Raw genomic sequence first — 16,333 nt, 5'->3', positions numbered from 1 at the left:
GATGGGAGGAGGAAGAAAGCTGAGGAAGAGGAATATGTGGTAGCCAGTTGTCATCTTTTTCTTTGGCTCAAATGCAAAGAGCAAGGGACCATGGCTTTTATACTGTAGCGCAGGAGTATGAGAACTCTGCGCAGATACCACAGAAAACAATCCATTTTGCAGAGCCAGCGAGGGAGAGTCAGGCATACATTTCTAGGAAACTGCCACCTGAGTTATAATTTACTTGGAGTAAAAAGCAACATGCAGAGAAGATTGGAGAATGCCAGAGAATTTTCAGTGACTGAACGATAAATGGCTATGCCAACACAAAGATGTTCTCCCAGTTTCTTACAGTAATGGAAATAGCCAGAGTATTTTCGAGCATTCATAGTAATACACATATGAATTATACGGTGCTATCGCCTTACATATGCATTTGTCCCAATTGTGACATAGTTTTTTACATGTTATGTTAATAAATCCTCACGAGAAGCCCATGAGCCTCTAAGAGTTTAGTGACATTCCTAAGTAGTTTAATCTACTGTTAAAATGTTACAAAAGAGATTCCATCTTACATATTCTAATGCCAAGTCCCGTATTGTCCGCATTGTGTTAGGGAATGCTCTCCATTGCCCGCACTGAGAAATGATGAGATCTGGCCCCAGATGTCAGTGAAAATCTCTAAATGTAGATTTTTGCCCCTGTGGAGCATTGCAGCATTTGAAATTACTGAAATAACTGACACCGATTATTTGGATTCAGAAATGTTTGTCCTAATCAGGGGAGAGACCGGTTTAAATGTCAGTGCTCAAGATATTAAATCCCCAACATCCTTGCTAATTAAAGATGCATTTCTCAGATTTCTTGTCTATTAGCACCTAAAATAGGCTCCAGACTTGATGAACCTCACCACTTTCAATCTAGTTTCATGAAAATAGCGACTGAATGTGAAAAGAAAATTGGAATAAAAGTAATCAAGTTAAGAAATTAACGTTCTCAAGAATTGTTGCTTCTTCAAAACATAACTTAGTGAATAATAATTTGAAGGAAAGGATTATCAACTCAGCACACATAGAATTATTTTTTTGGAGAAAAATCAGAGAAAAAGTATAAGAGTAATATATTCTTTAGCAAATATGGACGATACCCAGACTGAGGAATGGAATATGCATTTTGGAAAATCAGAGAAAACATTTGAAATGAACTAAAATATTGACAGTCACTGGTGTTAGGATGTGGGATGGGTCCAGCTTTTACCTCCCTTTTCTCTATTGTTATCTATTTACCGAATTTCTCTGGTTTCTACCCCATGCCTGTATTCTCCGAGACACGCCTGCTGCTTTCTTCGTAGGTACGACATCATGAATCTGCAGTACACTGACGCCGACCGCTATGACTATGTCCACGTCGGAACCTGGCACGAGGGGGTGTTGAACATCGATGACTACAAAATCCAGATGAACAAGAGCGGCCTGGTGCGGTCCGTGTGTAGCGAGCCTTGCTTAAAGGGTCAGATTAAGGTAAGCCAGAGACAGAAGCAGTCTCAGCCAGTGTTGGTGAGGAGGCCCCCTGCCTGGACCTAAACACACACGTTTTTCTTGGATCAGACTGTTCAGAAAGAGTGGACCAGACGTACTGGTTTGTTGTTGTTGTTGTTGTTGTTGTTGTTGTTGTTGTTGTTTTTTGTGCCTGTACTTAGCTAAAACTGAAAAGATAAGGAAAGATTAGGTAATGGAATAGGCTAACCATTCGAGTATTTAGAATAGTCTTTATGTGAATCGCAGTGATGAGCTAGGATCTTAAGTACAATACAGAAAGCAAGGGGATGAATAATCGAATTGAAAATTGAAACAGAAGTAAACATGGAAACCAAAAGCAATGATACTGCATAGCCGTAGTTCAAGCTATAGTTAAAAAAAAAAAAGCAGAAGCTGAACAATGCTAAATAAGCATATAACTAGAATAAAGGAAGTTGAAATGAAATAACACAAAAGTGCTGCTTATCATTTCTCCACCAAGTTCTATGATTTTTCTGAAATTTTTCTAGCCAAGGGAGAATCCTCACTTTCTAATTATTCTCAGACGCTTTTTTTTTTTTCCAGCTTGGGTCAAGTGAGTACAAAACTGGAGCAAATAAACATCAAATGTTGAGCATTTGGCTGGACAGGCTAGAGAGAATTCTCGGTGAAGAAGGCATGCAAACAGCGCTCTCTGTATCCCATGCTATTTAAAATCAAACTGGATGACGCACACGGAAATGGAGCATAGGGGAGTGGTGGGGAACTGGCAAGAGTATGGGTTAAACGAACTAATAGGTCTTTCCATCTCTAATTTTCTGTGACTCATCTCTGGGAGCAGATAGGCTGTCACGTAAATGTCGCTCAGCACAGCTGGAGCTGGAGTGGATACTGTGTGAGGCTCTGGTCCTCGCTCCGTGCTGCATGCTGTTGTGCCATTCTCGGGAACTGTGGAACCACCCACATATGGAGATGCCCCGGGAAGAATCCTTAGAGGCCTTAGGGCAGGAGTCTAGTCACGTGCAGAAGTGTCAGCGTGGAAGCCGGAAAAGCCTTATCTCTGCCGATGGAAGAAGGTGGGGGATTTGGAACCTGCAACATCTTTTGGCAGCTGAGAAAAACCATCCTGATGGACTCACACGCACAGTGGTACCAGCCGCTTTGAAGAGGAAACAAACTTTGGAGAAAGTTCATTCTAGTTTTAAATATCTTGTGCCTTCTCTGCAGATGTGATGTTAAAAATATTTAATAATTGTCATGACAACTACCCCATGAGAATAGACTCTTTTCTAATGCTATCACAAGGTGCTAGAGGCCTCCTGCCATGCCCATGGTTGATCCCTGAGTTGATGAATCATGAGAAGATTTGGGTGAGGAGTCCTGCAAGCCTGAGGTGCTGTGGGGACAGTCAGGATGCTTGACGATACCATTTGTTTTCATACAGGGCAAAAGTATTTTAGTTGTGTAAGCGTGGCGTCAGCCAAACCAGTGTTTATGGTATGTCAGCGCCGCTTCGTCCCAAGAATCCAGTTCCAATTCCTGTCCATGATAGGATTCTTGCACATGAGACTCTCTGGTGGTATCTAGGAATATATCTTCTAAATTCCAGACACCCAAAACTTTCATCTTGACTGTTGCCACAAGATGCCAGGCCACTGGATTCTGCATTTGTCGCCTTTTCTGGTTGATGGGGAAAACAGGACATCTGAGACCTAAAGGCATATGATGGGGATAATACAGAAGCTCTGGGCTCATGCACTTCTGTGACCCAAAGGATTGGGCTGCGGCCTCCTGGCTAGCATGGGTGGTAGCATTGAGTCTGTAGCATTGAGTCTGAACCATGAAGCAGTTGATAGAAATACAAAGTTGGACTTTTCAGAGTATAAGCGGAGAGAAAAAAAACCTGGCAAGAGAAACAAATTATCTCAAAGATTCTCCACTCTCCAGCTCCCGTGCCAATTTCATCCTGTTACTCTGGTTGCAGGCAGGCCATAAAGTGGGGCTCAAATACCATGGGTATTCTCATTTGTATATTCCAGATAAAAGGCCTCTCCCCCCACAAGTTCGAAGGAAAAGCTGTCTGCATACATCTCTCTCTCTGCCCAGATACTGAAGCATTTCTGGTATCACGTTTGCATTATGCCCATGCAGCGTTATCGAAGAGGATCCCCCAAATCATTGCTGAGCTGTTGTTACACAGCATTCGCTCTAACTGCAGATCTCTTTGGGGTCATTTTAGAAATATCGCGTACCCCGCAAGAGGAGAGTAGCACCTGCAGTGGAGGTGAGGGATGGGAGGGTGTTCGTTTCCCTTAAGCACCATGGGAGGGAGGTACAGAAATAAATGAAATCTGAATCTCATTTTCCAAATAATAGCACTTATATTCTTACACCACCAATTTGCCACCAACCAGGCCTAGAATGCAGGGAGTCTGATCTCTCAGTAGCCACTGCAAAGGTGGGAGAGAAGCACCTTACACTTGTATTAACTGGAAAGCATAACCTTTAGGAAAGGAGTATTCATTTTAAATATCAAATGCCATTTAAAATCCTAAAATAATCATTTGACTTCTTTTATGATAGCCCATAGCACTTTCTTATGGTAGTTGCCTTGGAAGTAGTTAAAATTTCAGTTTTCTTATGTCGTTTTTAGAAATATAAATATAATATCTTATAAATATAATATCTTCTGGAGGCAGAAGTTGATTTTAGTCATGGCACAAATGCAGGTAAATAAAATCAAACTTTGTATCGTGTGTTATATTAGTCAGGGTTCAGTTCACGGAGAAAGAACCCACGTTCAGGCGGTTCGATGAGGAAATTTCATGGAAGACATAAAAATAAAAAGGAACACTGAGGTAACTCAGAGATGAGCAACAGCAGATATCATTCCCACTCCCCGGACAGAGAGACACAGGGGAAAGCCACAGCTGCTACCTGGACACCCTCTGGAGTGGGGTGACACCAGGGCTCCTCCTTCCTCCTGCCTCCTTCTCTTCAGTCTCCCATTAGTCTTTCCATTTTACCAACCCTATCCAGAAGACAGCTGGCAAAAGAGCCTGGACAGCGTAGTTCACAGGTACTTGGCTCAGGTCCCCTTGAACCCTTAAAGCCAAGCGAGGCTTAAGAGCTAATGCATTGTTGGGAATCAGAATCCCAGTCATGCAAGAGTGAGAGGGAAATGGAGGTGAGACATGGCAGGATGGGAAAACACCACCAGCACCACCACCACCGTGACGCATCCCTGAGCAGGACGCTATCTCACTGAGCATAACTATCCCCTTTGCCCCACAGAGATTTCTGGACAGGCTACTCAGACTAGCTATTGAAGCAAGGAAGAGAGAAGAATGGATGCACCTGTGCCATCCTATTTTTTGATTTCTCTGGTCAGAATTTGCTCGCTGGAAGTAACATTGCCTGACCCCATTAGGCAGCTCCTGGGGAAGCTGGTGTCTAGATTCTATTTCATGGCCCGACTTCAGATTTGGAAGCAGTGTGTGTGGGCAGCGGGGAGGGGGAGGTGGGAGGGGACAAAAGACTCTGTGGGTCCCATGTAGTCCGATTTGGGCTCCTGCTGTGGTGAATGCGATGAAGGCAGTTCTGGAATCCAGTGCCTCTTCCATGGGAGAGAGGGACAGCAAGATATACCAGTAGATGTGGCAATAGTGATAGAGACTGAGGTAGGGATCACAGATGTGTCCAGAGCTCTCCAAGAGCCAGTAGCCAAGAGCCTAAAGGACAGGTTAGGTGAAGAGAATCTCAGGCAGCACGTAAAACGTGCACAATGGATCTACAGGCAAACAGCAAGGGTCTGACACGTATGTCATTCTCTTACACCAAGTCTGCTGCCGTGTTCCTTGGTGTGTGGGGAAGGGTGGGAAAGAGGCAAGAGAGATGAGAAAGGAAGAGAACGTGAAAGGAAGAAGGAAGGCTATGGAGATCAGGGACTAACATTTATCAAGCATATTCTTGTGCAAGTACAATAATAGATGCTTTCCAGACATCATTTCAATTATTCCTTAAAACAACCCTTATAAAGCAGGTGTTATTGCTTGCATTTTAAGGAATCTGAGGTCCAGAGGGGTCGCTCCAAGCTTTCTCAGTAGAAAGCACCAGGGCTGGGCTTGGAGCCAACCCATAGCTCTTATCATCCCACAGCCACATGTTGTTCAACTATGTTTCATTATATGAACTGGCATGTTTCCTACAAATGCAAATTTCAATTGCTAAGCCTTATTTTTTAAATAATTCACAATAAAATTATAAACAGAGGTCTACATATAAAATACCGAGGGGACAGAATCTAGAATTAAGGAAGCAATATTTGTGAAGATGGTTGAGAGACTTGGATAGAGACAAGGAAACCAGCAGAGAACTCGAGGAAGGGGATGCTGTGGATTGCTTCACGGGCCTCCTTTCTTAGTCCTCTCTCTCTTATATTTTTTTCTTCCCTTACGTTCATCTTTGGATTCTTTACTCCAAGGTGATGGTTTTGAGGATGAGAGTTTGGGTGTGGAGAGTGGAAAAAAATCACTACTTCCTCCTATTTTTACCTGGCAGCATTCTGGAGACATCCTGTGAACATGGAATATATCATAAATATTTCTCTATCGCATGTGCCATATTGTCACGTAGCAAAATACCCAGTTCCACGTATCTTACAAATTATAGACTTCAGAATTGGACTGTTTTTTCCCTGAGTCATTTAAAGGCGAGGTACAAATATCATGAAACTTCATACCTTTAAACCTCAGCTTATGATTTCTAAGAAGGGCAATTCACCCATAATCACAAGACCAGCTAAGAAAGTTAGCAACGACATCATTAACCATAACTTTCCTATCCATCTCAGCTTTCTCTTTTCGTGAATCAAATCAAACTATTTAAATTGTTCACAGTTAATGTAACCATTTTGGCAACCAGTGAAGCAGCGACGTGGTTCCTCTGTTTTGTAATATTGTCGAAATCCCACAGTAGGATAGCACGTTCTCAATATAAATTTCCACAAGAATATGTATAAAAAAAAATTCTTATCTGCGAAGCCTATGATTACATAGTGATGATGTGATCTGTCCCAGCTACTAAAAACATACTGACTGAATTTTTGAAAAAAGTTGAAGACATAATATAGTTCTTTGTACTTTGCTGTGCAAGTGTAAACAAGAAATTACTATAGTTTCTGTGGATGAAGAGGAAACTTTGCAAGCACTGGTTATAATGAGAAATCCTGTGGAATTATCATTAATTTATCCATAGCCACTCTGAGCAATACCTATATCTTCATGTCCTATGCTTTGACTAGTGTCAATGCTGTGGTCCCCCAGTTACTGAACTTTTTGGCGATCACCTTAGCCTGGGACCCAGCCCATCCACTGCTCTAGCTGTTCCCACTGCCTGGAGCATTCTTCTACCAGATATATTCAGGGTTTATTCTCTTTCCCTCTCTCAAGTCTTATTCAAAGGCCATGACTTAGTGAGGCCTTATCTGACTGCCATATGCAAAACTGCAACCCCCATTCCAGGTCCTCTCTATCAGGACTAGGACCAAGGTGAGGCAAGTGAGATTCCTACAGCACAGACTCTAAGGTGACACTCACTCTCAAGGTCCTGCAAGTATGAGGGGTAGTTACCTGCACAACCTGCAGGGTGTGTGCCTCCTTAAATGTGGTGCCTAGGTGCTACGCTTGCCTCGCTTTGGTCCCTGTCCTGAACCCTATTCCTCTTTCTCGTTACGCTTTTCTCAAAGCCCTTCTCTAGAAGGGCTCTACAAGGATGGGGATATTATCTGTTTTGTTCACTGATTATTTTTAGCCTTGGCATAGTTCCCGGCACATTGTAGTTCCCTTCAGTGCATATCGTGAATGAATGAATGAATGAGTGAATGAATGTGCATGCTCTGCATAAACATTTTGTTCCTCCTTTTAGCAGTGTACTTAACACATCGTGTTAGATTTCGAGCTACTTAACCTCAGCGATCAGGTCTTTTTATTTATTTGTCCTCATGCATGGCGCCATGTCTGGAACACTCAGCCACTAAACAAAAGTTGATGAAGTGAATACATATCTGCCCACCTCTGAGGCATAATTTGTGTCTCAGCATAGCATGTCATCACCCTGACAGCCATTACGACACTAGAAAGAGCCTAGCTCTTGGAAATAACTGGAGACGACGTGACAGAGTTGCACAAGGTCCTGATCCCTTCTGCGGCCATTTTCTCATCTGAAAAATGCACATGATTAACTTCACCTGGTGGAGTGCTTGTGAGGGTTAGTGTCATTCTGTACAGAGTGCCTACCACATAGCCGGATCAATACATGTCCACTCTTGTGATCATTTTGTATTCCTATACCATTTTTATTACATTTTCCTTATAATAAATTACAATTTAGGGACTTCCCTAAATTGATATTTTTATTTAGTTCTTCCAAGACTCTCTTCAGTTTCCTCTTATTTTTCATTGTCTTCGAAGTCTTCATTTCTATTTATTTCCTTTATGTCATATTCTATATTATTTCTCTTTTCTCTCATATACATTATTGAGTAATTAAATGTGCCAAGAACTATGGTAGCACTGTGAATGCAAAGGAAACTTAAATATGGTCCCTTCTTCTGAGGAGCTCATAATATAGCTGGAGAAAAGCATATCTACAATTAGAGTTGAGGGTTGTCCGAGAGACACAAGAGGGCACAGCTAGTTAGCCCTTCTCTCTTGCAGCTGATTCTTCTACAGGCCTAATAGGGTAGACCCAATTTATTTTTTCTGTTTAATTTTTCAGGAATTTTCCTCCTGAAGAAAATTTTTCGGGTTTCCTTTGATTCCTAGTTACTTTTCCTTTATTGTATTCTCTTGATGCTGTTTTCTTTTTTTCTTTTTTAAAATAAAAACTTGATAAAAAAACAAAACAAAACAAAACATTACAAATTACTTTAGAAAGTTAGCCATAATGTGAACACTTGATTTCCTACAGCATAAATACTTTAAGACTCTTACAGTGTATATATAATTGAATCATAATATTGTGTATAGTGGCAGGGCACCTAGTCTCACTAGCAATAAACATTGTGCCATGTACACAATGTAAAAAAGAATGTAAAAAAGATGAACAGATCCTGTGCCTTCGTAAGCCTTGGTCTCTCAAGGGCAATTTTAGTGAAATAGCAAAACTTTTATCATGACTCAGAGTTGTCATAGAAAGTGTTTTACTATGACAAAAGTAAAAAAAAAAATACTTTTCAGTTATTGAGTGTGTACTATACCCAAAAGAAATACTGTTGAGTATAACTGATATAAAAATACATAATATAAAAATAGTCAAAAATATTCATGATATTAGGGAGATTAGAACATAAATTATACACAAAAAATAAAGAATTTTTTAAAACTGCATCTAAACGAAACATATCTAGCATAAAGATATAAAATAACCAGAGATCAAAAACTGAATTTTGGAAATAAAATACCAACTATATTTTAATAGAGAATTCCAAGTAAGATGACGTTTCAAAGAGTTAACTGCTCCAGGAATGCCTGCTGCAGCTTGCGATGTTGTGTCTGCTCTCAAAAGTAGTGACGTAGATGAACTAATGGAGGGAAGATGACATTCAAAATGGAAGGTAATATTCATTCTTTTATTAAACTATATGTATTTATTTACGACATGGTTCTATGTTAGAGCCAGGGGTTAAAACACCACACACACACACACACACACACACACACACACACACACACACACACAAACATTCTCTCTCTTTTCTTCCTGTCTCTCACTTGCCCTCCTTAAAAAATATTTTCCACACAGCAGCCAGAATAATCCTTGTAAAAAGCAAGTCAAATGAAAAACAAATTTGATAACATGTCTACTCTACTTGAAACCTCCCTCCAAAACAAATAAAGCAGACAGAGTAACGTGGACATCGGTGAGGACGTAGGAAGGGGCTGACACAGAGGATGCCTGTCTTTATCTGGCAGAATTTTGTAAGAAATTAATAGCAAAGTTAGGTTCAGAAACAAGGACTAAGTGAATGCCTGACTGAAGAGCTTGTATTTCAAAAGCGTTTAATAAAGCGCCACTAAAATTCCTTACGTGGCCTAATTTCATTTCTGAAAAAAGATTCAGCTTAACACTCATTCATTGGCTGCTGACCGTATGTTCTTGGTCCATTTCTGTACCTTGATGACTATGATCTGAACACAGCGAAAGTGGGCCCGGTCCCTTCTCCTGAGGAGCCCGTAGGCCTGTCAGATGGTCTCGGCACCTGTGCGCATGTTCTCCAGAGTGAGAAGAGATCAGAGGCCTGTTACATGATTAGGAGACAGGGATCAGAATTCACATGGAAAGGTGTAAAATCTCAGTCGAGAGCGTGGCTACAAGGTAGAAAAGGCAAATTCCATATTAAAGACTTTGTATGGCAAAAGTACGCATACTTGGTAGCTGAATAAAGAAATAATTAAAATAAAACACCTTCATTTAGGCAGTTCCATTTTAAATTTTTTATTAAAGGTATCATCTAATCAGTTATTCACTCATTTATTCAGTCATCCAAAACCTAATTTTAAATACTTTCTATATGCTAGTTATTCACAGGATCTGCCTTTATCAGTTTTTCTGCATAAATAAACTTGTTTAGCATCACCACCTTTTGAATTATTCTAATTAGTAGTATTAATTTTACAGTGAGAGAAAATATATTAAACTGAAGAGATATACAGTACTTTATAATGTCTCTTACTGTACTCCTTATACTAATTAAGATAAAAAAAAGAGGTGTTCATTTATTATTTCAATTTTTCTCATATCACTTAGAAAAATTTATCATTTAGAATGTAAATTCCCCATACTTGTTTTGTGAGTAGGTATGAATTTTTTCAAAAAGACTTAATTTGATTCTACTTCCTAAAGTTATTTGAAAGTGAAAGAAAAACCTTTTACATTTTCTAAAAATTGCTGTCATTTGATATTTTTTATGTAATTCTAAAATAGTGGTATAAATTTCAACCTATGTGAGAGAAGATAATTTTATTTCCGCAAAGGCTAGAATTTGTATGATCTTAGGGCATAGCAATATTTACAGTTTAATTTCTGACTATACATATGAGAACTTTTGGTTGGGTTAGGCAGAGACTTCTGCTTCTAGCTGTGGTGGGGTAACAGAGTCCAGACTTTGCCTTCTGCTGTAAACAACCAGAAAACTTAACACAATATATAAAATAACTGTGTTCAGACATTGGAAAACAGCACATGACCTTGATTCCAGGGAAGTGGAAGGAAGCAAACAAGGTGAACCCTAAAATCACTCCAGCTTTCTGCCTTGGAGGCAGTTGCCTGGTGGTTGTTCAGTGAGAGAGAACACAAACAGAACTTGGCCATCTTGCTAATTTAAGATGACAGAAATCAGAGTTTAGGAGGACCAAGGCAGCTCACATTTGCAGTGCAGAGTAAGGGAGAGGAAGTATCTATGCAGAAAGTGTCGCAGAAGTTAGGATGTGAGTTCACTGGAGTATTTGAATGAATGACAACTGCTCAGATAATAAGCAATTCTTCGGTAATTTTGGACTAGTAATGTTTCTTCCAACAATTTATGTGTTCAAATTTACTTTTTGAATTCACTAGAGCAAGTAAGGCCAATAATAAGGTTATACTTTCTTAGTCATCATTCTGTTTTTATGTATATAACGTTGCTCAAACTTTCATAATTATAACAAAAATTCGATAATTCCTGTTTTTATGACTTAAGGTTTTATTACATAGAAATGTTTGTATTTAAACATTACTTGCTCTTTCAGAGAAGAAAACAGTTTTACTTTTCTGAGAATAATAAATACATATTAATATAAATAAAGATAAAATTCAACTGTTTCATTGTTTAACTCTACAAAAGAATGTAGTCAATTTCTTTATTAAAGTCATTATTATTGAAAAGCCTCCCAACCCAGCATGCAATGAATTGAAACTCGCACCTAACTCTAAGGTAATCCATGTACTTAAGGCTTTTCTTTGGCATATAGGATTTTTTGAATATTACTTTTTTTTTAAAATCATAGTATGGAAACAAGTCCATATCTAAAACAGAAAACTTTCTGAAGAAACCATCTTGAAGGCATACGAAATATCTCTGTGTTACAGGTCATACGGAAAGGTGAAGTGAGTTGCTGCTGGATTTGCACGGCCTGTAAGGAGAATGAATACGTGCAAGATGAGTTTACCTGCAAAGCTTGCGACCTGGGGTGGTGGCCCAACGCAGATCTCACAGGTAGGAGCTGCTGCACATGTAAACCTTGGCCCTTCCACTGTGCACATTGTTTAAAATGTTGGTGATTAGCTCATGCCTTTGTCGATGTCCATTTGCAGGATGCACTTCCTAATGCTCGTGTCAAGGGGTACACACAAACCTCTTATAAGTTTTCCATGTTCTATATTGAAAGTTCATTTAAATCTAAATAAAAGTGTATTAAAAGGGTATTCCGATATACCTATTGTTTCCTATTTTTCCTTTTCAAAATTTTATTTGAAATGTTTCTAGTCACCAGAACTTCTCCTTGCATGCATTTCTGGCATATCTATTGTGAGCACCGTTGCAGGCTCTAAAGGTACAAAGGTAAGTAAAACACAATCTCGGATTGATTTTGCTTAAAATCTATCGGGAAGAAACCATGTAAAAATATAATATAAAATAGTTATTAATATCAAAGAGACATGTATAAAGTATTGTAAATTTTGTTAGGTAGGCAAGGAGTTGAAAGGAATTCCAGACATAAAGTAGAACATGGGAAATGTGAAAGCATATAATAAATTTAGAGAAAACTCTGGAACAAGTATATGGGGTTAGTTGACAGACACCAGGGCCTAGGAGAGAAGTGGTCAGAAATAAGACTAGGGGAGTATACTGACAGAGTGTGGGGAAGAGACTCTGCCTGGCCTTTTCCTAAGTGTTTTGACTTTGGCTTTAAGCACTGGAGAACCAATGAGAGATTCAAAATGGCGAGTAATATCATGATATCTGTCTCAGAAAGATGTCCCTGATAGCAGTATAGAGGAGGATAGTGAGACGAGACACGAAACAGGGAGAAGTGAGGAAACTATTGCATTGGTCCAAGTGAGTGATTTCAAAGGTTGTGGACTGGAGCATCTGTGGCAGGAATGGAGAGGAATAAATGAATGTGAGAGATGATTTTCTAGTAAAATCAATGGGACTCATATGGATGGATTATATGGATTCATAAGTTTCCTAAGAGCACTGTTCAGATATATGAATTTGGTTTTCCACAGCCCCAAGTATGAGCTCACACCTGAGGGGTGTTTCATGATACTTTCACAAATTTTAAGAGTAATGGAGCCATGGGAAGTTTGTCATCTGAGTAATCTAATCCCTCATTTGAGAAAGAGGAAGCTGAGGTCTAGAGACCTGTACTTGTATGACCAAGATCATGTGACTGATTAGAAGCAGAACCCAGTTCACTGACCCCTGATCCTATGCCTCCCTGGGTATTGTTGAAAATCACTAGAGAGGGTGACATTCCTAATTGTTGTTCACTTTTTACTTGTTCCCAAATAAGAATATCCAAGTAAGAAATTATGTGACTTATTTAAAGCACATCAAAAATGGCTAGATTAGTAGAATCAGGTCACATAATTAAAATTAAACTAAAATGAGTAACAGCTAGCTTTTAGAAATCACCTGGTATAAAGGCATTTTTACAGAAAAGGCAATTAGAGCAGAATATTTTTGAAGGTACAAACTGTATCTCACTCATCTTTTTATTCTCTAGCTAAAAACTGGTCTTCAACTTTAATGTGCCTGAAAATTACCCAGGGATTACCCACCTGCAGAAATTCCTATTCTCTGGTTCTGAGATAGGACTGGCAGATTCTGAGGCATTTAGTTCCTGTCCCATCCTTTGAGAAATATTACTCTCTAGCTCATAGCATGGTGCCTTGAACATAATAGCTCCCTAATAAATGTTTGCTCTGTGCAGGGAATTAGAAAGAAGAGGGACTCACACAAGTTCATCTAGGTCAACGCAGTTGGTTAATAGAGAAGCCACTATGAGAATCCAAGGCTTTTTGTCCCTGGATCTAATGCCTTCTCACTATGCCACTTATCTCATGGTTGTGTACAATGCACTGGCTTAAAAAAGCTCTTCCAACCTCCTTTCGGACACACCCCTCCTCTCCTGCTCGTTCTGTGTCTCTTCACATCTTTGTCCTCCTTCACAGCGTGTGCTTCTTGCTGGGCCTTTTTATCTTGTGTAAGCAGGTCTCCTTTAGATCTCCATTGTGCCTGAGAACCGGGGTGGACTTCATAGTCAGTCCTCGCTGCTATTTGACTGAGACCACAGTTGGGTAGGAAGAGGCTCAGAAAAAAATTAGCCTCTTGCTCAGGTTGACCTTCAAAGTCTGAAATTCTGGCTTTGAGGTACAAAGGTTTTGCTATTGTCTACATTTTTTTGAGCTTCCCCAAACTTTTCATTCTACTTGATTTGCAATTTAATTGAAGCTTATCTCATACATGAAAAGGAATTTCCATTCTATTTTAAAGCATTAAAACTCACACAAAAAAAACTTTTAAAAAAGATCTAGTATGATGTAATAATGGAACTCAAAGTCATATTTTATGCCCTAGAGAACTTCCATTGTGGGTATGTTGTCTGGCCACTGCCAAATGATCGCCACCATTGACTTGGGCTCTTTGACTTAGTAAAGTGTAAAAAATATCTTCTTTGACTGTAAATAGATGAATAGTAATGTATCTTTCTAAAGAGTTTAATCTATCATCCAACATATGTATAAAAGTCACTTTAACATTCAAATGAGTTGAGCCTAGCAACAGCTCAGACAGCCTTTAACTATAGGGGAGTGGCTACTTCTGGATCATATATACAGATTATTTTGTAAATCTTATGTTTAGGATCTTTCAGAATATGCATCTCTCACACTAATTTATAGTTAGTGTTAATGACACCTATTGTTTCTGCATCCTTTTCAGTCTTATACAGAAATGGAGAATGAGATTTTATTTGCCACTTACTTGGTGCCCTGTCAGGCTCAGAGCAAGAGTGCAGTACGTGGTAATATGTTGTTTGTTGCTATGGTAGCGGTAGTTGTTGAAAAAGAAAACGTGCAAGCAGAGAATACCACAAATCAGTAGAAATACTCAGAGGAGTAAATGCATTGCCTTTAAGCAGATATTTTATTTTTATGGATGGATTTTTTTTTTTTTTTTTACTGAATTTTAGTTAAAATGGAAACTTGTTCTTTGGGAAATGGTGTTTTTTACTAAAGGTAGAATTTGTCAAAACATATTTAAAATAATTTTATGAGATAGTTACTTTCCATATATGTTCCAAACACTAATATTAATGAATAAAAACATGTTTATGAGTGAGATTTATTTTTGTTAACATATGCTGTTTTTGGCTATGAAGGAAAATTGGTATGTTTCTTAGAGGAAGTGACTTCTGAAGTTGTTAATAAATTTCTCATATTTTCTTCTTAGGAAGAAAATGTAGTTTAATTCAGCATTTAAATTTCACACTTTATTTCTTATGATGCATAAACAGGGATCTCTTCTGCCATGATACACAACTAGACAGTAGTTTAACAATTTGTGGGCCAATTATATGACATCCAATGCTACTTATTTCTTTTAAAAAGTCAAATGGTATAAAAGGATTCCTCAGAAAGCCAGACAACACTAAAATTTATCATTAAAAATAGAATATACTAAGTTTATAGAAATTAACTAATTTTAGCTATTTTTCTCCATCCCAACAATTGCTGTGACTTCTGATACAATATACTCATTTACTTAATTTTCTATTATACACTACCATCTGCTTTGTGCCAGGCAATTTTTTTTTTTTTTGAGAAACTGGGGACATATGGGTGAGTGAAGCAAGGTTTATATCCTGTGGGATGAGCTTCGTATGACACTAGACATGTAAATAGCCAATTATGATCTAAGTCTTACAACCGAAATGTGTGCAAAATGTCATACGAACACAGAGAAAAAAAGCAAATAGAATTCCCTGGGAAGAAAAGAGTCTCCACAGGGAAAGGGATATGTAAGTTGAACATTGAATAATAAATAGAATTTCACCTGGTAAGTAATTCATATTAATGTAGTTGCCTTAAAAAAGTATTTTGATGAAGGCTTATGTAATCATGGTATTATAAATGTTATTCAATGCCAAGACTCTTTCAGTAGAATAATTGTGACCTTTCTTTATTTCCTGGTTCCTATGAAATTTGTCTTTAACAAATTGGAAAGAAGTTTAATAGTAAATTTTAGCTTCCTCAAATGCATTCGTATCTTATGGGTGAGCCAATATTTGGTTCGAAAATTAGAAATAATCCCTAGTCCTCAGATTAGAGTTGTTACCACTTATCCTGGGTTTTACTCAGTAATTTGTAGTATGTTTGAAGGAAACTGACTTGTGTGATGCCTCTAGATTCTCTGGGATAACTCTGGGACACTGTTAGTTTTTTAAGCTCTCTGGGTTTTTTGTATAGTATGTACAACTCATGTAATGTCTTCTCTGTTTGGATGCTGGGGTCAGGGTAGGCTCAGGACACTCTTCACCACATTTTGAAGGTAAACACCACTCCTTCAGATACTCACATATATCAGGGGTTGAACAACTCTTCTCTTTAAACCTCAAGACAGTACAACAAAGTACATTATGTTAAACATTACATTATATATATAGACAACATGGATATTACAGCTAATTCTCTCAAGATAACAAAGCTAACACTTCTCAAATTTAAGATCTCTAAAGAGATAGAAGAAAGGAAAGGGAAGGGAAGGGAAGGGAAGGGAAGGGAAGGGAAGG

The 16,333-nt window shown here is 38.6% G+C and overlaps 1 protein-coding gene across 5 annotated transcripts in view; it reads left to right on the top strand.

The window, feature by feature from the left end:
- The window catches only part of GRM1 (glutamate metabotropic receptor 1), a 342,810-nt gene that overhangs the window by 285,221 nt on the left and 41,256 nt on the right, over positions 1-16,333 (top strand). For all 5 annotated transcript variants that reach the window (XR_895664.2, XR_895663.1, XM_011356108.1 and 2 more), the window contains 2 exons: positions 1,331-1,499; positions 11,625-11,751. Coding sequence is in view for 3 of the 5 variants with exons in the window: in XM_011356108.1 (XP_011354410.1) it covers positions 1,331-1,499; positions 11,625-11,751 (296 nt within the window). In the remaining 2 variants the exon portion in view is untranslated. The remainder of the gene's footprint in view (positions 1-1,330; positions 1,500-11,624; positions 11,752-16,333) is intronic.

Source organism: Pteropus vampyrus, unplaced genomic scaffold (genome assembly GCF_000151845.1).
Source record: "Pteropus vampyrus isolate Shadow unplaced genomic scaffold, Pvam_2.0 Scaffold24, whole genome shotgun sequence".
Lineage (NCBI taxonomy): Eukaryota > Metazoa > Chordata > Mammalia > Chiroptera > Pteropodidae > Pteropus > Pteropus vampyrus.
Note: the sequence above shows the minus strand (reverse complement) of the source record. Positions and strands in the feature narration are given on the sequence as shown.